Source organism: Eleginops maclovinus, chromosome 22 (genome assembly GCF_036324505.1).
Source record: "Eleginops maclovinus isolate JMC-PN-2008 ecotype Puerto Natales chromosome 22, JC_Emac_rtc_rv5, whole genome shotgun sequence".
Classification (NCBI taxonomy): Eukaryota; Metazoa; Chordata; class Actinopteri; order Perciformes; family Eleginopidae; genus Eleginops; species Eleginops maclovinus.
In genome coordinates, this window is record NC_086370.1 from 23,260,310 (window position 1) to 23,285,502 (window position 25,193).

Below are 25,193 nucleotides of genomic sequence, written 5' to 3' on the forward strand. Positions count from 1 at the left end.
ACTTCCTGTTCTCGCAGCTTCTCAGTGAGCTCCTCCGAAGCCAGCGTTTGTTCCTTGAGTTTTTCTCTCAGCTGTTCTTCTGCATCACGTCCTTCCTGTGGTGGCTGCTGCTGCTGGCTTCATCTCTTCTTGCTCGTGAAGCTTCTCTCTGAGCTCTTCAATCTGCAGTTTTAAAGCTGCTTCTTGTTGATTCTGATTCTCTTGTACCTGTCCTAGCTCTTCCTCCAGCTCCAGCATTTGTCTCTTATTTTTGTCCTTTTCCTCAGCCAGGTTCTTCCTAAGCTCGGACACTTCCTCTCTCAGCTGATCATCAGAAGACGCTGAAGTCTGCGCTTCCCGTTTCAGGCTGTGAACTTCCCGTGTTAGGGTGTGGATCTGGGATGTTTTCTCCTGTAGCTCCTTTTGGTGTTGCTCCAGTTGTGCCTGAGCAGTTCGCAGTTGTTCATCTCTCTCCGTCTCGCTGGTCACCTGTGGACATTATACAAACTTAATTTTCGTCACGCATCACAAAGACTATTTAATGAAACACACCAAAAAGTCTAAGCCTTTCTAGCGACTTAATGTGGTGGGAAATTGAGCCCCAACAGGTTAAACTGGAGGAAGAGGACACTGTGTTTCCCACCTGTTGCTCGCTGGCCTCCAGTCTGGCGGTAATCTCTCGGACTTCCTGCTGAAGTGTTTCTCTCTCCTCCATCAGTATGCTGAACTCCTTCCTCTTCTCCTCAAGTCGAGACTCTGCCTCCTCTTTGCCTCGCGTCTCTCTGCAAAGAGCAGCAACGACATCATTCCTTTGTTTCTGCTCTTCTGAAAGCTGTGCAGCGGCCTTATCCTTGGCCCTCTGCTCAGCTTCTAGACCTTTCTCGTTGAATCCTTTCTCTTTCTGTAAGGACGCCAGTGCCTCCTCTTTCCCTGTAGTCTGGACCTCCAGAGCAGTGAGGGCTTCTTCCGAGCCTCTCCTCTCCTCCTCACAGGTAGCCAACACATCCTGGGAGAGAGGAGGAACCATTCATTAGTGTCTTAATGGATTTACTTTACAGAGTCCTCTCCTGCTGATGTTCAGGTGTATATCAGTATGTAGTGTCTCTACTTTAAAGAGTCCTCTCCTGCTGATGTTCAGGTGTATATCAGTATGTAGTGTCTCTACTTTAAAGAGTCCTCTCCTGCTGATGTTCAGGTGTATATCAGTATGTAGTGTCTCTACTTTAAAGAGTCCTCTCCTGCTGATGTTCAGGTGTATATCAGTATGTAGTGTCTCTACTTTAAAGAGTCCTCTCCTGCTGATGTTCAGGTGTATATCAGTATGTAGTGTCTCTACTTTAAAGAGTCCTCTCCTGCTGATGTTCAGGTGTATATCAGTATGTAGTGTCTCTACTTTAAAGAGTCCTCTCCTGCTGATGTTCAGGTGTATATCAGTATGTAGCGTCTCTACTTTAAAGAGTCCTCTCCTGCTGATGTTCAGGTGTATATCAGTATGTAGTGTCTCTACTTTAAAGAGTCCTCTCCTGCTGATGTTCAGGTGTATATCAGTATGTAGAGTCTCTACTTTAAAGAGTCCTCTCCTGCTGATGTTCAGGTGTATATCAGTATGTAGTGTCTCTACTTTAAAGAGTCCTCTCCTGCTGATGTTCAGGTGTATATCAGTATGTAGTGTCTCTACTTTAAAGAGTCCTCTCCTGCTGATGTTCAGGTGTATATCAGTATGTAGTGTCTCTACTTTAAAGAGTCCTCTCCTGCTGATGTTCAGGTGTATATCAGTATGTAGAGTCTCTACTTTAAAGAGTCCTCTCCTGCTGATGTTCAGGTGTATATCAGTATGTAGTGTCTCTACTTTAAAGAGTCCTCTCCTGCTGATGTTCAGGTGTATATCAGTATGTAGTGTCTCTACTTTAAAGAGTCCTCTCCTGCTGATGTTCAGGTGTATATCAGTATGTAGGGTCTCTACTTTAAAGAGTCCTCTCCTGCTGATGTTCAGGTGTATATCAGTATGTAGAGTCTCTACTTTAAAGAGTCCTCTCCTGCTGATGTTCAGGTGTATATCAGTATGTAGTGTCTCTACTTTAAAGAGTCCTCTCCTGCTGATGTTCAGGTGTATATCAGTATGTAGAGTCTCTACTTTAAAGAGTCCTCTCCTGCTGATGTTCAGGTGTATATCAGTATGTAGTGTCTCTACTTTAAAGAGTCCTCTCCTGCTGATGTTCAGGTGTATATCAGTATGTAGAGTCTCTACTTTAAAGAGTCCTCTCCTGCTGATGTTCAGGTGTATATCAGTATGTAGCGTCTCTACTTTAAAGAGTCCTCTCCTGCTGATGTTCAGGTGTATATCAGTATGTAGCGTCTCTACTTTAAAGAGTCCTCTCCTGCTGATGTTCAACCCCGTCTGATGTTTTGATTGGTCAACAGCTTAGAGATGTCCCGCCCCTTAGCCTATCACGTACAATGTGTAGGAGCGCTAACCAATAGAAGCGCGAGTGTTCCATAATGATGTCACTATGTTCCTGATGTAAACTAAGGAGTCCAATGGAGGCGTTTCAAATGACAGATTCTGTTACCATGGCTTGTGCTTCCTGCCCGGGTCCAGTGGTGGCCATTTTGTCGATGAGATTCTTGAAGATCTGCATCCTTGTTTCTGCTCGCTCCTCCAGGATCTCCGTTTCCCTCATCAGGCGCTCACTGACACACACACACACACACACACACACACACACACACCTTATTATCACACCCAAAACCTCTCATCACGTCACATAAAAGAAGAAAGTCTCACTGGTAGTCGTTCTGCATCTTGGTGAAGAGCTCTGTGAACTTGCTGCCGATCTCGTCTCTGACCCGAGCCTCCAGCAGCAGGTTCTCTGCCCGCTCCTTCTTCAGCTGGACCTGCAGCTGCTTCACCTGACTCTGAGGAGCGGGATACATGGGGGATAGTGTTCAGGGAAGGGGTCATTGAGGAAAACTAAAACACCAATGGAGGTCCTTGTTGTTTCACCATCGATCATGCAACCCTAACCCTGGGAGGAGACTCACCTGCTGCGTCATTTCATCCTCATTGCTCGTCTGATCCATCGTGCTCTCCATCAGGCTCTGATCTTCCTCATCCTTGTCATCCTCATCCTCCTGGACACAACAATGACATCATTACATACTCCCAGACTAATCCTTAAGGAAACTACTAGCCTTATTGTGTGATTCCCCCCAAACCACCCACCTGGACATCCTCAAGGCTAGTGTCCCAGCCAATCAGTGAGCTCCTCCTGTTGCCGTGCTGAGTCTTCCTGTCAGCATTGTTGATGAGGAGAGACACCTCACTGGCCGACCTCTTGGGCAGGATGGAAAGGGGACGGGTGGACAGGACGACGACCTGGAGACAGACAACAGGAAAACAGTTCAATAATAAAAGTCTGCATTTAGCAAGGTCTCACAGAAAGAGAGTAGATGAAGATGTGTCTGCACCTTCTGAGCCAGAGCTGAGAACTTGAGGACGTTGAGGGTCTCGTCGTACATGGAGGCACATTGGTTGATGTTGACAATCATGCAGGCTTTCCCTCGACCGCAGAAGAAGCTCTGCAGGTAGTGGGTCAGCTTGCTCTCTCTGAAGGGGACGTGCTGCAGCAGCCTGCGGGCGGGAAACAGCTCGGTTAGCATTAGCAGACTGAAGAGAGCAGTAAGGTGTATTTAAAAACAAAGCTGTAGTGTTTCAAAATTAGATTTAACCGTCTTTTTTTTTTCCATCACAACTTTGACTTATTTTTCTCAGAATTCAGACTTTTTTTCCCCTCAGAATTTTGACTTTTTGTCTTCTAATTTTAACTTTTTCTCAGGATTTACTTTTATTGTAATTTGACTTTTTTCATCAGATTGTTTTTTTTCCTATTTTGTAATTATTCACCCGATTTTGACTTCTTTCTTTTGTAATTTTGACTTTTTTTCCCCTTTTTGGAGCAAGTTATATTTTGAATTACAGAAAGGTAAACGTCTCACTTGGCCTTCTGGTTGTGTCGCAGTGCGTTGAGGCATTTTCCCAGGATGAGCAGAGAGGTGTTGATGTTCCCGGCTTCTTTCAGGCGCTCTCCTTTATTCTGAGTCTTGGCGCATCGCTCCGATCCAGCCAGGTCACACAGACACAACCTGAAGACAGAAAGCACACGTATCAACGTCGAGGACAGCTCACTCTCACACTGCACATCCATCTTCAAGGCTACATGCTTTACGTAACTTTCCACAACGATGAGAGTCAAAGCGGGACAGTAACATGTCTTTAATCCAAATGGTAACGGGTCACTCACTCGCTGACTGCGTGGACCCTCTGGGTCCCAATGTCTTCAATCCTCAGAATGCGAATGGAGAAAATACTGTGACTGCAGAAAGCAAAGAAACTCATTTTAAGTAACTTTCTATAATATGCAATTAAGAGAAACCACCTGAAGAAATAAGCACAGGTAAAGGTGATGAGACTCAGTACAGACTGACCCTGCTGAAGGTTTGAGGCAACGTAGCATTTAGTAAGACAAAACCAAAAGTGAGCAAGAGACTGTAAAGAAAGGAAAACAGTGCCACAAGTGAGGGGATGCAAACTGCATGTTTAAAGGCAACGTAGAGTCGGAGGATGAAACCCTCACATGCACACAGCAGAGCACACACAGTGAAATTGGTCCTCTGCATTTAACCCATCCTAGTACTAGGAGCAGTGGGCAGCTATTGTGCAGCGCCCCGGGAGCAATGGGGAGGGGGGGATTGGAGATGTCCGGTGCCTTGCTCAAGGGAACCACAGCAGGGCCTAGGAGGTGAACTGGGACCTCTCCAAGTAGCAGTCCACTTCCCATATTTCATGTCTGTTTGAGGACTTGAACCGGCGACCCTACGATTCCCAGTCCAAGCCCCTACTGACTGAGCACTGCTGGACGTAAGGCCTCACATTCACATTTACAGTTAATGCAGACTTTTTTTCTCAGAGTTTTTACTTTTTCTTAGAATTTAGGAAACATTTTTTAATTGAGACAGTTTATTAGAATTGGGACTTTTTACTTTTGAGATTTTTTCTCAGAATTCTAAGAAGGAATTTTGCAAACGTCTGTGCAGATAAAACAGTGCATTTAGAAGAAGAATATCCGGGTTATAAAAACCTTTCTTTGTGTTGCAGTTAAAGCTGGTGATCGTTCTATCAGTGTTAAGTTACTTTGTGGAAAGTGATGAGTGACTAAATGATCCTCACCTCCTGCTGGAGAGCTGGTTGAGTCGGGTGGAGGAGAAGCTCTGGTGCTTCTTGCCCATCTTCATCACCTTGTAAGCCTCTTCAGCACTGTTCACCTGAACCCAGCGCAGATCTGAAAACAAATGAATAAAAACAGAATTGATTCATAGATGGTAAGGGGCAGGACAAGCGGTTGGCCAATCACAACCTGAACAAGCACATATTACATCCTCTTCAATATTGAAACAACTTCATACTTCTGTCATGTTCGGTGGCGGGTGTCTAACCTTTGACGAAGGAGTTGCCCTTGACGTCCTGGGACAGGCGCAGTGCGGTCCTCCTCAGGGCACCGCTGGGTGACACCTCCAGGAGGTCGTGAATGTTCTCATTGTAGATTTCACAGAAAGAAACCCAAACAGAGAACTTGGTGTGGTCCTCCACCGCCAGGCTGATCCTCTCCTCTGAAGTGTCCAGCATGGAGGGGCCTGCAGCGAGAGAGAGAACGTTAAAAAATCAGCGTCCTCGAGTGCTACGCTCTGCCGGACCTGCAGTCACTTTAATGTACAAGAAAATTGAATGAGAAACATTTAAATCTTGCCTTCAAAGAGAGTCTTATTGGTGGAGTTCATCAGGCTGGCGTTACTCCTCTCATTCTAGGAGACAAATTGTAAAAATGGAACAGTTTTAGAGCAAAGCGCCTCAAGAGTGATAACTCAAAGCAAATAAGACACACAAAACACTTCAAAAGCAATTAAAGAAAAGCTCCTAAGGGACTTTTTTTTAGGTATTTAGTTTATATTTGTGGGCTTTAAGACGACTAGCCTTAACAAATGTGCAACGCTTGCATTACTTCTTGCATGAGCTGTATATCATGTAATAACTCAGAAGTGAAGGTAGCTGTAAAAGCCTTTGAAAGAGCAGAAAACTCAAGACAAAAAATCATTTTCCTTGTCCTTGTGAAGTCTTCTCACCAGCGCGCCAATTAAAATCTACTTATTTTCCACTTCTCTTCAGGAATGGAAAGCAAGTAACCTCTCAGCTCACTGTGTTGTTCATTAAGGACTGTTCTCTCTAAATATTCAAACAAAACAAGCAACTACTACCGTGTCTCTCAGATTGTCTAACAGTGTCTGGATGCTGTGCAGATACTTATTAAGGACTGGAGGTGCTGCTCTGCTGAAGATTTTATTATCCGCCGCAGCCAGGTGTGCTACCTCTTTCAGTTGTCCGAGGAAGTTCCTCTTGAAGGCAGCTTCCTCAGCCTGCTGCTCCGCGGTCAGCCTGGTGACCTCACTGCAGCGCTGAGGTTTGATGCTCGTCCCGGTGAAAACCTGCTCATCAATACTGCTGAAGATAACATCCAGGGTCCGGGGCAGGATGCCAGCATCAGCATCTGGACCTGAGAGGAGAGATTCCATCTGATCCTTTACAACAAACACTATATTGTATTTTTAATTTAATTGAAGACATTAGAAATTGAAACACACCTAAGAATGTGAAGGTCTTCCCGGTATTGGTCACTCCATATGTGAAGACCAAAGAGTTCCCGCCCTCCAGGACGTCTTTCACCAAGTCCTTTACTGTTCCCTGAAAGAGCTCTCTCTGTGACGTTTCAGGACCGTACACCTGGGGATGGGAGGGGACGAGAAGGAGTTTAAAACATCATTTGATATCAGGATGTCTCAAACTCTCTAGCCTGCTAGGAAGGAAGACTAAAATGAATCGTATAGAAGTGACAATATTGTCTGCCAGGAAACACAGACCTGAGTGAACTGGAAGCGCTGTCCGGTCTGTGGGAGAGATTTGTCCGTGCTAAGCCTCGCACCGAGGGACAGATTGGGAGGCTTCAGTAAAGCGGTGTCCGGGCGCTCGATAGTCACACAGTCCTGCAGATAGACAGAAGAAAAAAGAGATATTGATCCGTTTACTAGAATTATTCCATCTGTTTTCCTTTAGATGTATTCAAATTCAGCTGCAGCATCAACCAAGCAGCACTTCTTGCGTGTAAAGTATTTGTTTTGTATTTTTCTCTTACCTGAGACTCTCCACTGTGGCTCTCTGCTGAGCTGAAGGGTCGGATGCGGAGGTAGACCTTAAGGTGTTCCCGCTTCTCGATGCTGGAAAGCTGCAGAACACATCAGGATTTAATCAAACACAGCGTGAGGAAACGGAAATTATTCATCAGGCCGAATGTCCGAGACTTAAAGGATAGGTTAAGACATTTTACAAGACCATATATACCCATATAAACAGGTTTTGCTCGCTCCACGTGTCCTGTTTAAAGCAGTAACATGATGGAGCTAAAATGTACATTACAGTTAATATGAGGAGTCGGCACTCTTTCTAACTATTCTCCAACTGCTGCTTAAAAGAAAAACCCTGTGTGGAAACATCAAGACATTTTGGAACCCAAAAACAGCAATTTACTTGATTTATTAGACTTGGATTGAGCCTCATATTAGCTCTTATGACACTTATGTATGAATATTCTCTGGCAATAAAAGATGATTTCCTGTTTTTATCAGTGAAACTCGAGAATAATTTCAGGCTCCTAGAGACACATTTTTCCCGTTCATTGTGGATCAAACAGCTGAGTACATACTGCTGTAAAACACCACTGCATTCATGCCTTAACAAGATATTACAGCATATTTTAGCTGTGGTCACATGACATCACTATCATCATGATGGCTATGTCTGGTTTACCTGTGGGGCACGTAATAGGCTAAGCTCTGATGAGAGATCTCTCTGCAAGTTGTCCACTATCACCTGGTCCCATCTGTCAGCCTCATTATTCTGGCATGATTCCATCCTTCTGCAGCGCGGAAACAAAGAACACAGGTAAACAAAAGCAGTACCAAACACAACATGAAGGGAGTAGCGTTAGGTCTAGCTGACTCACGTACTGTAGTCACGGGCTGTACTCAAGTACACATTTGAGTTACTGTAGTTGAGTATTTTCCTTCTGTGCAACTTTTACTTCTAATAAAAACATTGTGCTTTTTACTTCACCAGACAGATTTTTGAAATGTAGTTACTATGAATTCAGACGTTCTGATTTTTAAACACAGAAATTGGGAAGAACTTGGCTAATATGACGCTTTGATATAGATTAAACCATCAGCCATATCTTAGAGCCTGGAAAAAAGAGTGGGTTGACGAATACAATTATATTTTAGGTTAATATTTGAGTGTTTTCTGCAAGAAGTACATTTTCCTGTGCATACTTAAATACTTCAAAGCAGTACTTTTACTTTTAAACTTCAAATTGTTACTCAAGTAAAAGTACAACAGTATTATCATCAACATTTAGAATAAAAAGGAGTCATTGTCTGATTGGTCCATTTCAGAATAATATCTCTGATATGTTTTATAATGATCATTAAAGTGTTCTCAGAGCTGGTAAAGGTGCAGCTAGTTTGAATGGCTTTGTATACTGCAGGGTAGCTGCTGGCCAGATTTGGATTAAATGTGCCATCAGCTAAAGGTACTAATGTAGTTGAGCAAAAGTACCCCATTTACCTCTCAAGGCCCTTGAGTAAAACCTACTTAGTTTACTTTACATCTCTGATTAAAAGGAGGACAGTACAAACTCACATTGTAAAGAACAAATACGTGTAAACGTTTATGAACCGGAGTTAGAATCGTTTAAATTATGTTAACGGACGTTTCTTGTTGAAGCTAACAAACCGAATCCGTGGTTAGCTGTTGATTTTCCGCACGTCAGCTGATAGAAGTGAAAAATGTCCGTTTTCTTTCACAACACGAAGTGACATTTCACCTGGGAGAACATTACACACTCACCTGGCTGTGGTATTTAAGACATTAGGTTCCTTTAGGGAGAGTTATTCCGTGTCTTCTCGCTAACTTAAAACAATAACACGCCGCGGTCAGTTTTAAACGGACCTATCAAGATTCAATATGGAACTGCGCATGCGTCGTTCGGGTGTTCTTTTTCTTTGGTTTTAGCGGAGGACTGTAGACCCAACGCTGAAGGACTATGATGCCCCCTGCTGCACGGCACTGCAACTCAGATACTTTTACTCCAATACATTTGACATTGAATAGCTTTAGTTCCTTAACAGATTTGGATTAATGAGGTGAAATATAATCAACCCTTAAATCAGACTTTATTCCACCTGGATAAATAATTACTCAATTTACTCAATTTACACTTTCAGAGTACTTCTACTTTTACTCAAGTACACTTTCAGAGTACTGCTACTTTTACTCAATTACACTTTCAGAGTACTTCTACTTTTACTCAAGTACACTTTCAGAGTACTGCTACTTTTACTCAAGTACACTTTCAGAGTACTTCTACTTTTACTCAAGTACACTTTCAGAGTACTTCTACTTTTACTCAAGTACACTTTCAGAGTACTTCTACTTTTACTCAAGTACACTTTCAGAGTACTGCTACTTTTACTCAAGTACACTTTCAGAGTACTTCTACTTTTACTCAAGTACACTTTCAGAGTACTTTCACTTTTACCCAAGTACACTTTCAGAGTACTTCTACTTTTACCCCTGGAGCATCTGAATGGGAGATAGATGAACAGAATTGGAAGGAGTGACCCATTAAACAACGTATGCAGTGGTAACTCTGACCTTGTACATATTTTAAAAGGCTGTTACCTGATGCTAAAATTAACATATTGTTGAATGCTTTTGCCAGCAGCACTTATCCAAAAGGCATTTCCACCTTAATGCCAATTTCCATTCATTTGATTTGGGTATGCTTTATACTTAAGAAATTCACTTTCATAAATATGTTTCACCCAGTAAACAACAAATGCTTACTGGAGCTGGGTTCAATGGGTTATGCAAGGTTTACATCCAATTCCCAAAGCAGATGATATACAGTATCATTGTGTCTTCCATCATCACAACTCATGCAAAGCATCTACGTATGAAAGTCATCCAGAGGTAACCTTTCAGTTCTGTGTGTTTAACATTTACAGTATTATTTACCCCTCCAGGGCAGCAGCTCCCTTCACAGGTCTTAACTGTTCCTACACATGGAGGTTAGTTGTGTAAACAGAGATGTTAAAGGCTTTCTTGAAAAGTCACACGCTGTAAATAAAACGGTTTACTACACAAACTAAGAAACACCCACCCAGCAGGACCTACTCAGCAGGCCTCTATGTATACATATATATATATACATATATATGTATATATATATATATGTATACATATATATATATATGTATACATATATATATCTGTGTATAGTACACATATCTATATATTATACATATCTGCCATATACATCTGTTATACATAATACATGCATCTGTCCATACCTCCTCATTCAACAAGTGTTTATATACTCTCAATGTATTCCACATATGTATATATTTCACATCCTCAAATCTTTATTGTTGTTATTGTAAATATTCTTCTCTCTTTTTGCACTATTTTATTATCTTATCTGCACCATGTATGTAGAGTGGTTGGAGGAGCATGGGACATAAGATTTCATTGCCAACATATACAGTACGTTGTATCTGCTGTGCATATGACCAATTAACCTTGAACCTTGAAACCTCTGGATAAATAGTTTTGGATTATGATAGCACAACGTTTTGTTTGACTATAAGCAGAAATATGCAGCACGTTTCTAAGATATGATGAAGATTTAGTAGCAGAATGATTACACAGCAGACATGAACTATCAGTCCGCAAAAGGCATAAGACAATGTTGTTTGGTCGGTGCTCAGAAGAAGTACTTCTGTTTGTCCCAGACTGACTGACTTCCAATCAGCTCCAAGGACTCATTTTCCAACACTAGTTACTCTTACCCTCTCAGTGAAAGGTATATCATTTGTTCAAGACAAACAATCCTGTAAAAGCTCTTTTTGCTTCTCATGTGACATGTAGAAGTAGTGCTTGCTGGTATTTCACTCGGGGGCATTAACTCAGGTTATGTAGAGCAGGTTTGTGACCGCCTTAATTGTTTTCTTGAAATTGGTCCCCCTTTCGGAAAACAGAGACCATAACCAGTCAGACGTCAGCTAGTGGGGGAGTCAGTCAGCTTCTATCATGGCTGTTAACATCCCAGGATTGATAGTGATGGTGATTTTCTACCTGATGGTCCTTGGGACCGGCATCTGGGCTTCTTTCAAGTCCAAAAAGGAACAGAAGAAAAGTGCAGCCACTGGAATGGATATGGCTCTGCTGGGAAACCGCAGCATTAGCTTGTTGGTGGGGAGCTTCACAATGACAGGTGAGGAGAGCACAGCTGAAAACAGGGTATTTGCTGTGTAAACTAAAGCAACAGAATGTATGCATTGATGTCTGTTATTATGAATATTAATATTATCACATCAAGCTGTAGCAAAAACCCACACAAGCTATGATGGTTAGAGTTGCGGCAGTTGGTTATGAGGAATGTGAAAACAAGGTTAGCCTTTATTTGTTTAGTCTTCTCCAGCCGTTATAAAACGCAGGGAACACACACGTTTCCAAACTCAATGACTGTCATTTTATATTTAGTATCAAATCCTAATTTTTATTTGTTCTTGTTGATTGGAAGACAATGACTCATAAAACATTGTCACGTTCTTCACCAACTAAATATTCAGTTAGGGCGAATAGATCAGAACTGTAAAACACTGCGCTTGATTTTAAAACCTCTCCTGCCGTGCATCTTAGTTTATACTTAGTAATTTTAGTTTATACTTAGTAATATTTGATGTGAGTCTGACGAGTCTCAAATGAAGGTTTCAAGGTTTTATTTTATTGAAAATCTTATGTCCCATGCTCCTCCAACACCTCAACATACATGGTGCAGATAAGATAATAAAATAGTGCAGAAAGAGAAGAATATTTACAATAACAACAGTAAAGATTTGAGGATGTGAAATATATACACATGTGGAATACATTGAGAGTATTTAAACACTTTACACGGAAAGGGTCTTCAGTCAAACTTCACTCATATATTTGGCGTTGAAAACAGGGACGGACTGGGACTGAAAATCAGCCCTGGACTCTGACCCAGCCCACAACAAGTGGTGCCATGCCGTGCAGGTGTATAGTGTGTTTTTGAGAGTGACTCAATGACACTCACAACCTTGCATATGTGGCTGGTTTTGAAGGCGACGTGCGTTCACATTTATCCCAGTCCGCTCCGGGTGGAGAAATCACTTTACTCTTAATTAGATATAGCACTATTTTGATCTCAGTCCGAATAGCTGTTGTTTGTCCACCAATTGAGTTGCTGTGTGTTAATCTCTCCTGTAGCAACGTGGGTCGGAGGAGGCCTTATTGTCGGCACAACTGAGATGGTGTACACGCCATCTTTGGGACTAACCAGCACCACCCTGATGCTGGTGGCATACAGCTCTTCTTTTGTTATTTGTAAGTTGGTTAAAACAACAAAAAGCCCTGGTAACACAAATCAGTAACTACATATGTTTGGCATTATTTATAGGATTGAATGACCCGTGTTTACTGTAAGGCCATCTATTGGCAGCATGACATGTAATATTCACGAATATGTTGTCCTTCATTTAACCATAACCAGCGTTCCACATTGAAGTCCATTATATACTGTATACTTAGATATTAACTTCACACAGAAAGGAAGAACATCTGTTGTAACAATACTTCTTGGCAATAAATCTTATACCGTTACTCAGCTCTGCTGCTCCTTCCACAAATGCATGTTCCTCACAAATGTGGCACCATTTGAAAGGTAAGAAAACAGGCTTTCCAAGAAGTATTGTTATAACAAAGAAGCCATCTGCCAAACACAGATGTCCTTAGTTTTTGTGTTAAGTTTGTATCTACATATGTTATCCTGCCTCACTTTTTCTGTCCTCTTTTATTTGTAAGGTGGCTTGGTGTTTGCAAAGCCGCTGAGAGACAGAAACTGTGTGACCATTCTGGACCCCTTCCATGCCAAGTATGGAAAAGTAGTAACTACTGCACTGTCCCTGGTTTCAATATGTTTGGATCTGGTCCTTTTACCCTGCACACTCATTGGTTTAGGTATGATATGTATGTGAACATTTTATTCACTATAAATAGATGAAGGGAGAGGAGATGAAAGGTTGAAGGGATATAGAGAAGCAGGGATGAAGGGAGTGAGGAGTGGTGAGTAAGAGAAGGAGGAAGATAAGGTTTGACAGGAAGAGGAGATGAGAGGAGAAAGGGTTTGCATGTAGGGATAAAAGGATGTAGGGACGAAAGGGCGTGGGGAGGAGGGAGGAAGGGATGTTGGGAGAGAAGAAAGAAGGGATGTAGGGAAGGGTTGAAGTGATATAGGGATGGGGGGGTGGGGTTAAGAGATGTACGGAAGGGATAAAGGTTGAAGGGATTAAGGGAAGCAGGGACGAAGGGAGTTGGGGAAGGAGGGAGATGAGGTTTGACAGGAAGAGGAGATTGAAGGGATAAGGTCTGAAGGGATGTAGGGAGAGAGGGATGGTGACTAAGGGATGAGGGTAAAAGGGAAGGTGGAAGATAAGGCTTGACAGGAAGAGATGAAAGGATAAAGGATTTGAATTTAGGGATGAATGTAGGATGAGAAGGATAAATTGATGAAGGGATGTACAGAGGGAAAGCTTAAGGAATGAAGGGATGTATGTAAGGGATAAGGGTTCGAAGGGATGTAGGGAGTGAAGGAAAGAGATAAATTGATGAAGGGATGTAAGGAGGGATGAAGGGTATAAGGTATGCACGGAGTTCCTCAGCCAATCCCTGACGAGCACAAATGTCCAATAACACAGCTCATAACATTGTCCTGGTACAATGTGTTTGTCAGGAGGAACCATGAGTGTGGTCCTGGATTTGCCCTACAGTGTGTGCATTTGGATCTCTGCCGCTGTCGCCATCCTCTACACGCTGCTGGGAGGCCTCTACTCTGTGGCCTACACAGATGTCCTACAGCTTATCCTCATATTCATCAGCATGGTGAGTTTGATGTTCTTTGAGTTGTATACAAACTAGCTGCTTTTTAAGTATACATATTTAAAGGACATTTTTAAAATGGGAAAGAAATGAAATGTATGTATAATACGTTCTGCTGAGTCCGGGCTAATACCGCCACAAGAATTTTAACAAACGTTATAGTCTTTGGGCAGCTATATTTTAGTTTTATCAGTACTGCAAGTGTGCAAAATGTTCTTGTACTGTTTACTCAGCAGAAGTTGGACAGCCATGGATGGAAAACTCTAATGGCCCACTAGTTTTGCCGACACATGAATGCTTGTTATTGTAATTATTTATACCTTCCTTTTTATGAAAGCCCCATTACACCCGTAATAAGAAACATCAGGTCTTCTAAAGTTATGTTTGTGTTGTCCCTGCAGTGGATGTGTGTTCCCTTTGTTTTGATGAACCCCGACTGCTCGGACATTACCCAGACACTGATGAACAACACCCGGCATGCTCCCTGGATTGGTGCACTGGAGCTGAAAAACACCTGGATATTGATTGATGAGTTCTTATCATTCGTAAGGAAGCCACAAAATGGGTCATAAAATGCAATTCGCATTATTAAATAAATTAACCAACTAACTATATTTACTTTAAAGGCACTGGGGAGTCTGGGATTTCAGTGCATTCATCAGAGGACTTTGTCGGCGTCTTCCACAGCGACAGCCAAGAACACTTGCATTGTTTCTGCTTTCATCTTCCCTTTATTTGGGATTCCTTCTGTACTGATTGGGGCAGCTGCTGCCTCCACAGGTATGGCATGATATGTGTGTGTCTTTATGAATTTGCGTACCGCCACTGTGGCAATTTACCAGCTTTCCGGAGCAGATTGTGATGGTTGAGGACTCCAGTGTGGCAGACACAGCATATCAAATCTCAGATTTGCAGATGACATAGGCTAGACCTTGGGAGTTTCCTGACTCCCTTAACTGATTGATCAATATTTGAAGGTCTTTTTGAGAATATACTTAGATTTCATGGACCAAACTGTAGGCAGAAAAGGCTCAAAGATCTATGTACTTGTTTAATAGTATATCTTTACTAAAAGACATCCTTGGCCAACTGAGCTCCATACTCTTTACCTTTTCACAATGCGCGTAGTTAGCTCCTTTATTATACTGTAGGCTCCTCTCAGAATCTCAGATAATGTGAGCGTAGTTCAGTCTTTCCTTCTTTTGTGTCCATGCTTTAGACTGGAACCTGACTTCGTACGGTTCTCCATCTCCATTTGAACGTGGGGAATCAGCTCAAGTTATGCCCATCACCCTGCAGCATCTCACTCCGTTCTACATATCCATCATCGGTATTGGAGCTGTGGCCGCTGCTGTGATGTCATCCATTGACTCTTATTTACTTTCTGCATCTTCTGTCTTCGCCTCCAGCATATACAAGAACATCCTGAGGCCTCAGGTGGAAATTCAACAGTTATTTTGGTGTGGTACATTAAAACAAACACTGACTAAAATACTGTTTGCTATTGTGATGTTTAGTTTATGAAGTAGTAAGAACAGCCAATGGGACATGAGAGCAGGGAAAGTGATTTGAAAGTTGAAGACGTCTCAATAATGTGCTGTTTATCTTTTCTTCTTCCTTTACTTCTTCAGGCATCCGACAGGGAGATCCAGTGGGCGATCCGTGCTACTGTGTTGGTAGTGGGCTTGGGTGGTACATCCCTTTCCTTGATAAAAAGCAGCATCTTACTGTTCTGGTTCATTGGTTCTGAACTGGCCTACATCATAACCTTCCCTCAATTGGTCTGCATCCTCTTCTTCAAAATCTCCAATGGTTACGGGGCAGTTATGGGCTTGCTGGTGGGAGTAGGGTTGAAACTGCTCAGTGGAGACCCAAACCTAGGGTTAGCGCCGGTCGTACACTTCCCAGGATGCACTCTTGAGAACGGTGTTTATGTCCAGTACTCGCCAGTTAAAACCATCTCCATGCTGTCAGTCATTGCTGCCATCTTGTTTTTCTCCTACCTGACTTCTGTGTTCTTCAACAAAGGCCTGCTACCTGAGGAGTGGGATGTGTTTAGAGTGAAAGCCCAGCACTCAACGCAACCAGACACAGCCACAGATGGCACCACAGAGCATAGTGAGAATGAGAAGCTGAATGGAAGCAACTCTCAGGCAGAGGCATCAGAGCTAATGGTTAGCACAAGCTGTTAGCATTCCTGTGTGTACAGCAGTATCTAGATTAATTGAAGTATAATATTCACGTTTGCTTTGACGGTATTATTAAGTAAGACCACTTCTTCAGTCGAGAAATGTAATTAAATGAAGAGACTCTCACTGCCAGAATTGTAGACACAGGTCTGAACTGCCAGTCTCACCATAAGATCTGAAATAACAATCATATTTTAAATTATGAGAGCCCCCAATTAGGCAATGGCTAGCTAGCTAACTTGTCAGATGGGTAGCTAATGTAAGCTAGCTCACTAAAAAGATAGCAATATCGAACTTTAGCTAGCTAAAACAGAATATAGCAAACGTATCTAGCTTGTTTAACATTCGTAAGATTAGATGGATGGATGGATGGATGGATGGAGCTACAGCTAGAGCTAGGTCTGAGATGGATGGATGGATGGATGGATGGATGGATGGATGGATGGATGGATGGATGGATGGATGGATGGATGGATGGATGGATAGATAGATAGATAGATACATAAACAGAAATGAAAGGAAGACGATGCCCACTACGCGCCTGGGTACACTGTTGGATTGGCGGTACTGGTTATAGGGGGCATGTCGTTATAGGGGCATGTCGTTATAGGGGCATGTCGTTATAGGGGCATGTCGTTATAGGGGTATGTCGTTATAGGGGCAATGTCGTTATAGGGGCATGACGTTATAGGGGCATGTCGTTATAGGGGTATGTCGTTATAGGGGTATGTCGTTATAGGGGTATGTCGTTATAGGGGTATGTCGTTATAGGGGCATGTCGTTTATAGGGGCATGTCGTTATAGGGGTATGTCGTTATAGGGGCATGACGTTATAGGGGCATGACGTTATAGGGGCATGTCGTTATAGGGGTATGTCGTTATAGGGGCATGTCGTTATAGGGGCATGTCGTTATAGGGGTATGTCGTTATAGGGGCATGACGTTATAGGGGCATGACGTTATAGGGGCATGTCGTTATAGGGGTATGTCGTTATAGGGGTATGTCGTTATAGGGGTATGTCGTTATAGGGGCATGTCGTTATAGGGGCATGTCGTTATAGGGGCATGTCGTTATAGGGGCATGTCGTTATAGGGGCATGTCGTTATAGGGGTATGTTGTAATAGGGGGATGTCGGAATAGGGGGATGTTGTAATAGGGGGATGTCGGAATAGGGGGATGTTGTAATAGGGGTATGTCGGAATAGGGGGGTGTCGGAGTGTCGGAATAGAGGGTGCACCCCCACACTGACGGGTTTATTTAGTTTGGTCTCTCTGATAACATGTTCATAGAAATGTGTGACACTTTGATCCTCTGGCAGTGAAACCGTCTTGTCTTTTTGGTTTTCTTCTTTCTTCGTCTGCCACTTTCGGATGCAGTTTGGTGGTATGAAAGTGTTGTAAATAAAGAAGGTGAATATGTAAAAAATGTCTTGGAGTCTTTGGAGTCTAGAGATCTTAAGCCAAGGAAGTGGGCCTAAACTGAGATATGTTGTGCACTCGGAGCCTTCGGTTTATGAATCTTTACAGGGCCTTTTTAACAATCTGACGGCAAAACGATACAGTCAATCAAACCTCAATCCCCACCTGATACAAAGTATAGGAAAGACGTCTTGATGTAACGATGCACATCAATGTTGTAGAGCAAGCATAAATGCCAAGCCACCAAGCCAGTTGTACTCACATGCCTCCTTCACGCAAACATTTCTCAGTGGAAATCTCCACTCTTCCTCACGCACATTTTGTTCATACTTGACATATCGTAATAATATGACGGCATTGAAACACTCCTGGTTTAAGAGGTGCTACTCAACAACATGCTGGGTCGGAGTATAAAAGGTTTATAGAACAAAATGTATTTCATAAATTAGCTGCTAAAAGCATAACACACCCAGAGTCGGCGCCAGAGCATTAAACACTCTTTAGCAACTTCGAACTCAGCGTCAGTATAGTCGATTGTGACAGATCGAGAATATGCTTCACAGCTGGTAGGAGGGGCATCAATGACCGCTAGGGGGGGCACGGCCCTCGAATGCCCCCCCTTAGCGCCGGCACTGAACACACCATTCAAATGTGAGCATGAACCACTAGTGCTGCATTCAACATGCAACGTACGTGGGTAATGTTAGAACAAGGGTTTAACACGGAACAATAATGTGTGCTAAACTTATCCCTTTTCAAGACCTTGAGAGTACAATATATGATAATACTTTGGTAGTTGTAGTCAGACAGATTACTGGTGTTGTGCTCGCTACATCGGTACACACCATTAGGGCCTCCTCCACTCAGCAATCACCTCAAGATTTCCGGGTGTTGGACGGCCGTTTTTTTATAATGTCCATCTTTTCACTGAATGGTCGCTTAAAAAGGGTACTAACAACAATTCTGCAACACCGTCATCTCCACCTGTTGCCATTTCGACATAAAATAAAAACTTGCTACGTACCACTTAGTTAGATCCTCTGTGTCGAGCCAATGGACAAACGGGTGTTCTAGAATACCCTGGAACCAAGGGAACGTCTACAAGGATACGCCCATTGGCTACAGATCAAATATGATTGGTTGATCAAACTGTCAATCCAAGTGTACTCTCATTCGGTTTAAGGGCCAGGGCCTTCTATCAGGGATATGGAATACCACACTGAAACATAAACAGAGTTGGTGTAACGCGTTACAAAAGTAAGGAGGTACAGTAATGTATTACTTTTAGCTGTAACGCAGTAATTCAACGCGTCACTTCTGAAATGTGGATAATATAATACCCGTTACAATTTCAGCTCCGCAGTTACAACACATCTTAAATGATGGGTTGGGTCATTATCACCGAGTCAGAATCACACGTTTATTTTCAATTTAATGCAAAATGATGATGTTTTGAGTTTGTATTTCAAATGTATAATCATTAAGACATACATCTATACTATATTTACCATCTTAGAGTTATTTTGTATTAATTTGTACCATTTTCTTTAAGTGTCTGTAGGCGATTTTGCCATGTCCCTCACACAATAGTGGGAGCAACTATGAGAATAATAAAGTCATTAAATGAAACAAAATTAAAATTATTTTTTATGGTCTTATTATTATTGACAACAACTTTCATAAATGGGTAATTCTAGTAGTCTTCAACAAATATTTAATATAAATATTAAGTATTTAATACATGTCCCTCAAATCAGTGTCCACCCTGTCATTATGTTGTAACTGGCCCTTTAATGCGGTAGCTGATGTCATCGGTGACATCATGACCACCATTTTGACACTCTTCAGTGATGGTTGACACACATGACCCCTTATCAGTAAGTATTTACACCTTCATTTCACAATTTTCTTCATATTGTCTTTCTTGTTGCAAGGTGTCGAGCTTAACGTGTCCACCCCATCATGGGGATATATTCAAAAGTATTATTATTTTTCAAAATGTTTAAATATTGTCATATTTATTTTGAGGTCACCTTCACTACTGCTATCTCTGCTACCTGAGGGGCCCCCATGTGCTTATCCAGGGTGCGATTTGTAGGGGGGGATGGTGAGGATTTCCCCCCCTCTGGTTTTCCTATCCCTACCTCTGCTAAATTATTTTTATCTCCGGTGGGGACAAGGATTTCCCCCCCTTGATAGCGATGAATGCAACTTAACTGCTAGCCTACTTAAACTCTTGAAATCTAACGATCTTCAGTGTCAGAGTAGGCCTAGGCTATTCAGCAGCCTTCTGGCAGACGGTGCATATTTCTGAACCTCATCGAACACAAAAACATTGTAACATTTTTGTGCGGGAACTTCGCAGGAAAAACAGCGCTGAACCAAACATGAAACGCGTTCAGAGCAGCATATCATCTTACTTTACAGGACCCATTTGCAGAATTGTGGATAGAAGAGGGCCGAAATGCTGCAGACAATGCCTCGATAGGAAAAACGAAAAAGCCACCACAAATTTGTCACCAGAGCCGACTGTTTACTTTGTCTAGTTTTCCAGACCTGTCCCTGAGTGTTGACAGCACGTTGTGCTATTTAGTGAATTATTTTGAGTGTTTGATTTAAGTTAATTGGAGGGTCTTTTCATGGAGAGCATTGATGCTGTTCTATGGTGCTTTCTGCCTGTTAGTGCGTACGCATGTTTTTGTGACGTTGAATAGAAATCCATGTATGGGTTATTAAAAGTTTTGCCATGTTGTGATGGGGACTAATCCACGGACCCGAAAAAAGGGCCTGTCTACTTTTTGGCGTTTTTTTCTCCCTAGTTATGCAAGTTAAAAGTCCAATGTTCTTGTCTATGAATAAATTTAAAAAAACATCCCCCCCTCTGTTTTTTTGTCAAATCGCACCCTGTGCTTATCAATTGCTAATCTTAGCTGAAAATGTCCACCCTATCGTTGTCCACCCTGTCATTAATACCTCCCTGATAGGGTGGACATGGTGCATGACAGGGGGGACAGGTGGATAGTTTTGTGACTATAATGACAATAATAACGTCATAAAATAACATTATACACACCATTTGTTAACAATAACAATTGAAGTCAGACTGCTGGTTTAAGGGTGTCTTGCGTCTGTTTTAGTTATGAGTCAAAGAGGAGCTGAAATAGCAAAACGCTACCGGGAGCGCCGTGATGCTGACCCTGACAGAAAAAGACAGTATCTTGAAAAAGAGAGGGTCAGGTGGAAGAAGGACAGAGACACTGGAAAGAAAAAGGGCATTGATGAGCTGAGTGAGCGAGAGAAGAGGGCAAAAAGAAAGAAGTGGAGAGAGGCAAAAAAAGGCAGCCAGAGCAAAGTCCAGGGCCAGCGCTTTGCTTTTGTCGGAGACACCACCCAGTGATCAGTCAAAAGTACATGTGAGTAGACTGCTAAATTATTATTACTTATCAATTTATATGGGGGGGGGGGGGGGGGTCAAGCACTTTGACTATGTACATAGGCTACTACTACTACTTGAAACTACGCAGTGTTGTTGCTCCACACACAATTTTGTTGCCTTCAATGACAATAAACTCTCTTGAATCTTGAATGTGAAGGAACAGAATAAAAGTTGGAGGCCAGAAGTCATCGAGGAGAAGCACATTGGTGAATGGTGTGTAGTCAACTATGACAATGATGGATACCCTGGTATCATTCTTGATGTAGAGGAGCACAATGTGAAAGTGAAATGCATGCACAACAAAGGCATCAACAAATTCTGTTGGCCAAGTCCTCGTGATGACATCAACTGGTATGGGGATTGGCAGATTCTGTGCCTCATGTCGGAACCACAACTTGTGAACAGGCGTGCCTTCTCAGTTGAGCCATCTGTATGGAAGTACATGGAGGACCAATTACAGTAGACCTAGATGTCCTGATGTTCTGATGAGCAGCCTACCCTTGATATGTGTTCTGATGTTGACTGAGTACAGTTTGTACCTAACTCATCCTTTTTGAAGTTTTTCTGTACTTAATGAATTGCGTTTGTCCACCCTGTCATGTGATTGTCCACCCTGTCAAATTTAAGTTTAATGAAAAAAACCAAAATATGTATTGAATATACAGTAACCCTGTGTGTGTTTCCTGATGTCCAAATGATTATCAAACAATACCATTAAAAGTTTTGCTTGTTAGATTTGTTTTTGTCATTTTATTTTAAAATCAAAGAAGACCTATGGCCATCGCTCAGATAAAACTGCACTTTTATTCTAATTTTAGTATTTACCAAAGACTTTTCCCATTACCTGAAATGTATTAACTAGAAAGGGACAAAAGACCTTTCTGAAAAGGTATGTTTTATTATAATTATGTAATAAAAAACATATATCTGAAGATTACATTTGTCCCCGACAGGGTGGACATATTTTGCAATATGCCCATATTTAGACATTCTGTATTTAATTCATAAAAAGTGTTTAAGCTTGACCAATATGTATTTCTAACACCCTAGGGGCAGCTTAATAACATGATTATAAAGTGTAAGGGGAAATCTTACCCTTTTCTTATCGAAATTACAATGTCTCAAAGGCACTTTATAATGACCCGTTTACTTTCTAAGGATTCACAAACATCACGAGACATTCCGACACCAGAGAAACAATTGTGCAGGTAGAATAGTAAGGTGGTTTAGAGGGACGCAGAAACCAATATGCGATTGAGAGCTGCAGGCTCGGAGAAAAGAACAGAGAAAGACAGGAGTGTGCGCAGGCCGAAGCAACAGAAGGTCACTGTCTCTGGGTCTGCTGCTTGAACCCAGAGACCTTCAGAGGCTCGTGGCAGAGTGTTGAAGATCTGCAGCCTCTGTCCTCTGTGGAATCTCCGGCTTTTAGAAAGCTTGTCAGCCAAATCCCCGTTAACACACCAATGACCAGGTGAGCTAACGCTGCATAGAGACTGGTTCCTATCCAGCAGGTCACAGGGCCGTGCAGAGGCTCCACTCACATGTTATTAATGACACACAGAGACGTCACGGGACCGGTATCACATATTATCCAGCCCACTGAAACGGAGCAGCAGTTTAACCTCTAGCGCTTTCCCTCATGTTCAGCATGTACTGCCAGATAGAGAGCTTTAATTACTGAGCTGCAGTAAACTACATGTTAGCATTTAAAGCCAAACTTTAGAGGTTATTCTGGTGAGAGTGACTCAGAGTAACTCTAAGTGGTGTAACGCATCACAGTTCAGAGACAGTGATGATGTAATGTCCCTTATCACTTTAAGAAGACAGGAATAAGTAACAGGTACTGGATGTAACTTGCCCAACACTGAATATTACAGATGAACAACACAGATACGATTCTCATTCATTCATTTACATTTGATTGAATTAATATAATTCAAAAACATGTGTCTGAGGGTTCCAGGGTCTGAATACCTTGAAGGCCCTGATGGTTCACCTCTGCTGCAGAATCACCACGTCAGCATGGCAGCGTGTGAATATAACAAGTGGTCATAAATTATTGCAACAGACAAAGTGAAAGAGTGAGAGTGAGCGAGCAGAAATCAGAAGTGAACCTTAGGCGCTCTCTAGTGGCAGAGCAGAGAACAGATTTGAGTTTAAGCTCTGTAATGGAGATTCTAGTTAGACGAGCAGTTAATGGACTCTGAAACACATTGATTTCTGGAGTTCTACCAAACCACAAAGCGCTGCTGAAAAGCAACAAATAAAACATCTAATGCAAAGTGAACCATTGATCTGTTGATGGTTAACTACCTGTTGTTTTTCTCAAATACATAGCAGAAGATTATACATTACAGTTCGTCCTCTAATTCTCTGTTATGCGGTTCCAGATGTACATTTCCCCGCTGTGGGACGAATCAAGGATTTCTGATTCTGATTCTGAATGACCCACATACTAGAACAAAGCTATGCATTCATTCATGCAATATCCTGTCGTAGTAATATCTGATACCCTGTATGAATGCTCTGGATACTACACATTTATTCTGAATAAACTGCCTACACAATGTGCAGCTGGAATGCAGTACGTATCCAGATTTACGGCACCCTTAGTATGAAGACACAGATAGTGCTCACGGAATGGAAAAGTACTGAGGAGTGATGATGCAAAGACATGAACGTGTTTCCACCACACCCCTGGATGGGGACTGCTCGTGCTCTGCTCTTTGGCTTTGCCTTGATGTAAAATCAGTCTGGTATCTGTTTGTAATGACCCCTTATGTTTCATATTTGCATGTCTCTGTTCAGAGCAAATCCATCTTATGTCAAAGCTCTCACAGACTGTCTTCACTTTGCAGTTCAATCACCATCCCAGAACCACTAATCCTGCAGGTATTGGCTCCATGTCTGTGCCCGTGCTACGACCACTAGCAGCAGTTCAATGCTTCACCATAGAAGTTCCCAGCAGGCTAACACTGTTTACAGAGAGTCCTCTTTGCAGCTACTTCCCTTATCATTGTTTTATTTTCATTTGTACACAATAGTCACTTTTATCTGCTGTAACATCTGTAGTTTCCCACTCACGAGGCAGAGAGAAAATCTACAAGTAAAGGCAAGTCTGTATTCTTGGTCCTCTTGCATTGACTGTAACTGATGTCTGCTGTATTGGCCCAGACACATTTGTTAATCTCAACTGAGTTGAAACTGAACTGTGTCTTGGAAAACTCTTTTATCTCACTGACCTCTTCACTCCCTACCAATCCCCAAAGCCCCACAAATCCATCTCAGCCAGTATCCTATTCCCCCCCCAAGTCCAAACTCAACAGCCTCGCAGACAGAGCCTTTCTTTGCCAGCTCCTAGGATCTGGAATTCCCTCCCCCAATATCTCAGTGACTCGGAGTCCCTCACAGTATTAGTACTCATCTCCTCTGTCTACCCCCCATCAATCGATGCCTGTTGATCGTCTTTCACATGACTTAGCTAAGCTAAAGGGCGGCTAATGCTGGGCTAAGGAACTACAGCACGGTCACATGACTTCACGTCCCCATCAGCTAAGCTAAAGGGCGGCTAATGTTGGGCTATATAGGAACTACAGTACGGTCACATGACTTCACGTCCCCATCACTAAGCTAAAGGCGGCTAATGTTGGGCTATAGAGGAACTACAGCACGGTCACATGACTTCACATCACCACCGCTAAGCTAAAGGAGGCTAATGTTGGGCTATAAAGGAACTACAGCACGGTCACATGACTTCACGTCACCACCGCTAAGCTAAAGGCGGCTAATGTTGGGCTATAAAGGAACTACAGCACGGTCACATGACTTCACGACACCACCTTTAAGCTAAAGGAGGCTAATGTTGGGCTATAAAGGAACTACAGCACGGTCACATGACTTCACGTCACCACCGCTAAGCTAAAGGAGGCTAATGTTGGGCTATAAAGGAACTACAGCACGGTCACATGACTTCACGTCACCACCGCTAAGCTAAAGGAGGCTAACGTTGGGCTATAAAGGAACTACAGCACGGTCACAGTTCACGT

General features: G+C 42.4%; 2 protein-coding genes and 1 long non-coding RNA gene across 3 annotated transcripts in view; 2 read left to right on the forward strand and 1 right to left on the reverse strand.

Moving 5' to 3' along the window:
• kif20ba (kinesin family member 20Ba) overlaps positions 1 to 9,106 on the reverse strand; it is a 40,273-nt gene extending 31,167 nt beyond the window's left edge. Inside the window, 19 exon segments of the mRNA XM_063875474.1 lie at positions 2 to 113; positions 115 to 468; positions 623 to 985; positions 2,550 to 2,670; positions 2,765 to 2,895; positions 3,022 to 3,111; positions 3,203 to 3,355; positions 3,448 to 3,610; positions 3,976 to 4,122; positions 4,281 to 4,352; positions 5,207 to 5,318; positions 5,473 to 5,670; positions 5,784 to 5,838; positions 6,400 to 6,584; positions 6,673 to 6,811; positions 6,949 to 7,071; positions 7,221 to 7,310; positions 7,892 to 8,000; positions 8,990 to 9,106. Of these exon segments, the coding sequence (XP_063731544.1) occupies positions 2 to 113; positions 115 to 468; positions 623 to 985; positions 2,550 to 2,670; positions 2,765 to 2,895; positions 3,022 to 3,111; positions 3,203 to 3,355; positions 3,448 to 3,610; positions 3,976 to 4,122; positions 4,281 to 4,352; positions 5,207 to 5,318; positions 5,473 to 5,670; positions 5,784 to 5,838; positions 6,400 to 6,584; positions 6,673 to 6,811; positions 6,949 to 7,071; positions 7,221 to 7,310; positions 7,892 to 7,996 (2,713 nt within the window). The 5' untranslated portion in view covers positions 7,997 to 8,000; positions 8,990 to 9,106.
• Positions 9,107 to 11,233: 2,127 nt separating this feature from the next.
• On the forward strand, positions 11,234 to 16,296 carry LOC134859031 (high-affinity choline transporter 1-like). The gene is made up of 8 exons (XM_063875306.1): positions 11,234 to 11,417; positions 12,437 to 12,553; positions 13,031 to 13,186; positions 13,959 to 14,107; positions 14,506 to 14,649; positions 14,731 to 14,884; positions 15,324 to 15,541; positions 15,736 to 16,296. Exons 1-8 carry the CDS (start codon positions 11,234 to 11,236, stop codon positions 16,294 to 16,296), a joined length of 1,683 nt encoding a protein of 560 aa, XP_063731376.1.
• A 3,262-nt stretch (positions 16,297 to 19,558) lies between these two features.
• LOC134859267 (uncharacterized) lies at positions 19,559 to 21,628 on the forward strand. Its single transcript, XR_010165067.1, has 3 exons — positions 19,559 to 19,588; positions 20,849 to 21,124; positions 21,305 to 21,628. It is a non-coding gene; the product is annotated as an uncharacterized LOC134859267 (long non-coding RNA).
• Positions 21,629 to 25,193: the final 3,565 nt, after the last annotated feature.

Excerpts from the sequence above, each read along its gene's own strand:
- LOC134859031 (XM_063875306.1), top strand. The coding sequence starts at position 11,234 with ATGGCTGTTAACATCCCAGGATTGATAGTGATGGTGATTTTCTACCTG. Across the intron at positions 11,418-12,436 it reads GGGGAGCTTCACAATGACAG|CAACGTGGGTCGGAGGAGGC; the intron begins GTGAGGAGAGCA and ends TCTCTCCTGTAG. Across the intron at positions 12,554-13,030 it reads CAGCTCTTCTTTTGTTATTT|GTGGCTTGGTGTTTGCAAAG; the intron begins GTAAGTTGGTTA and ends TTTATTTGTAAG.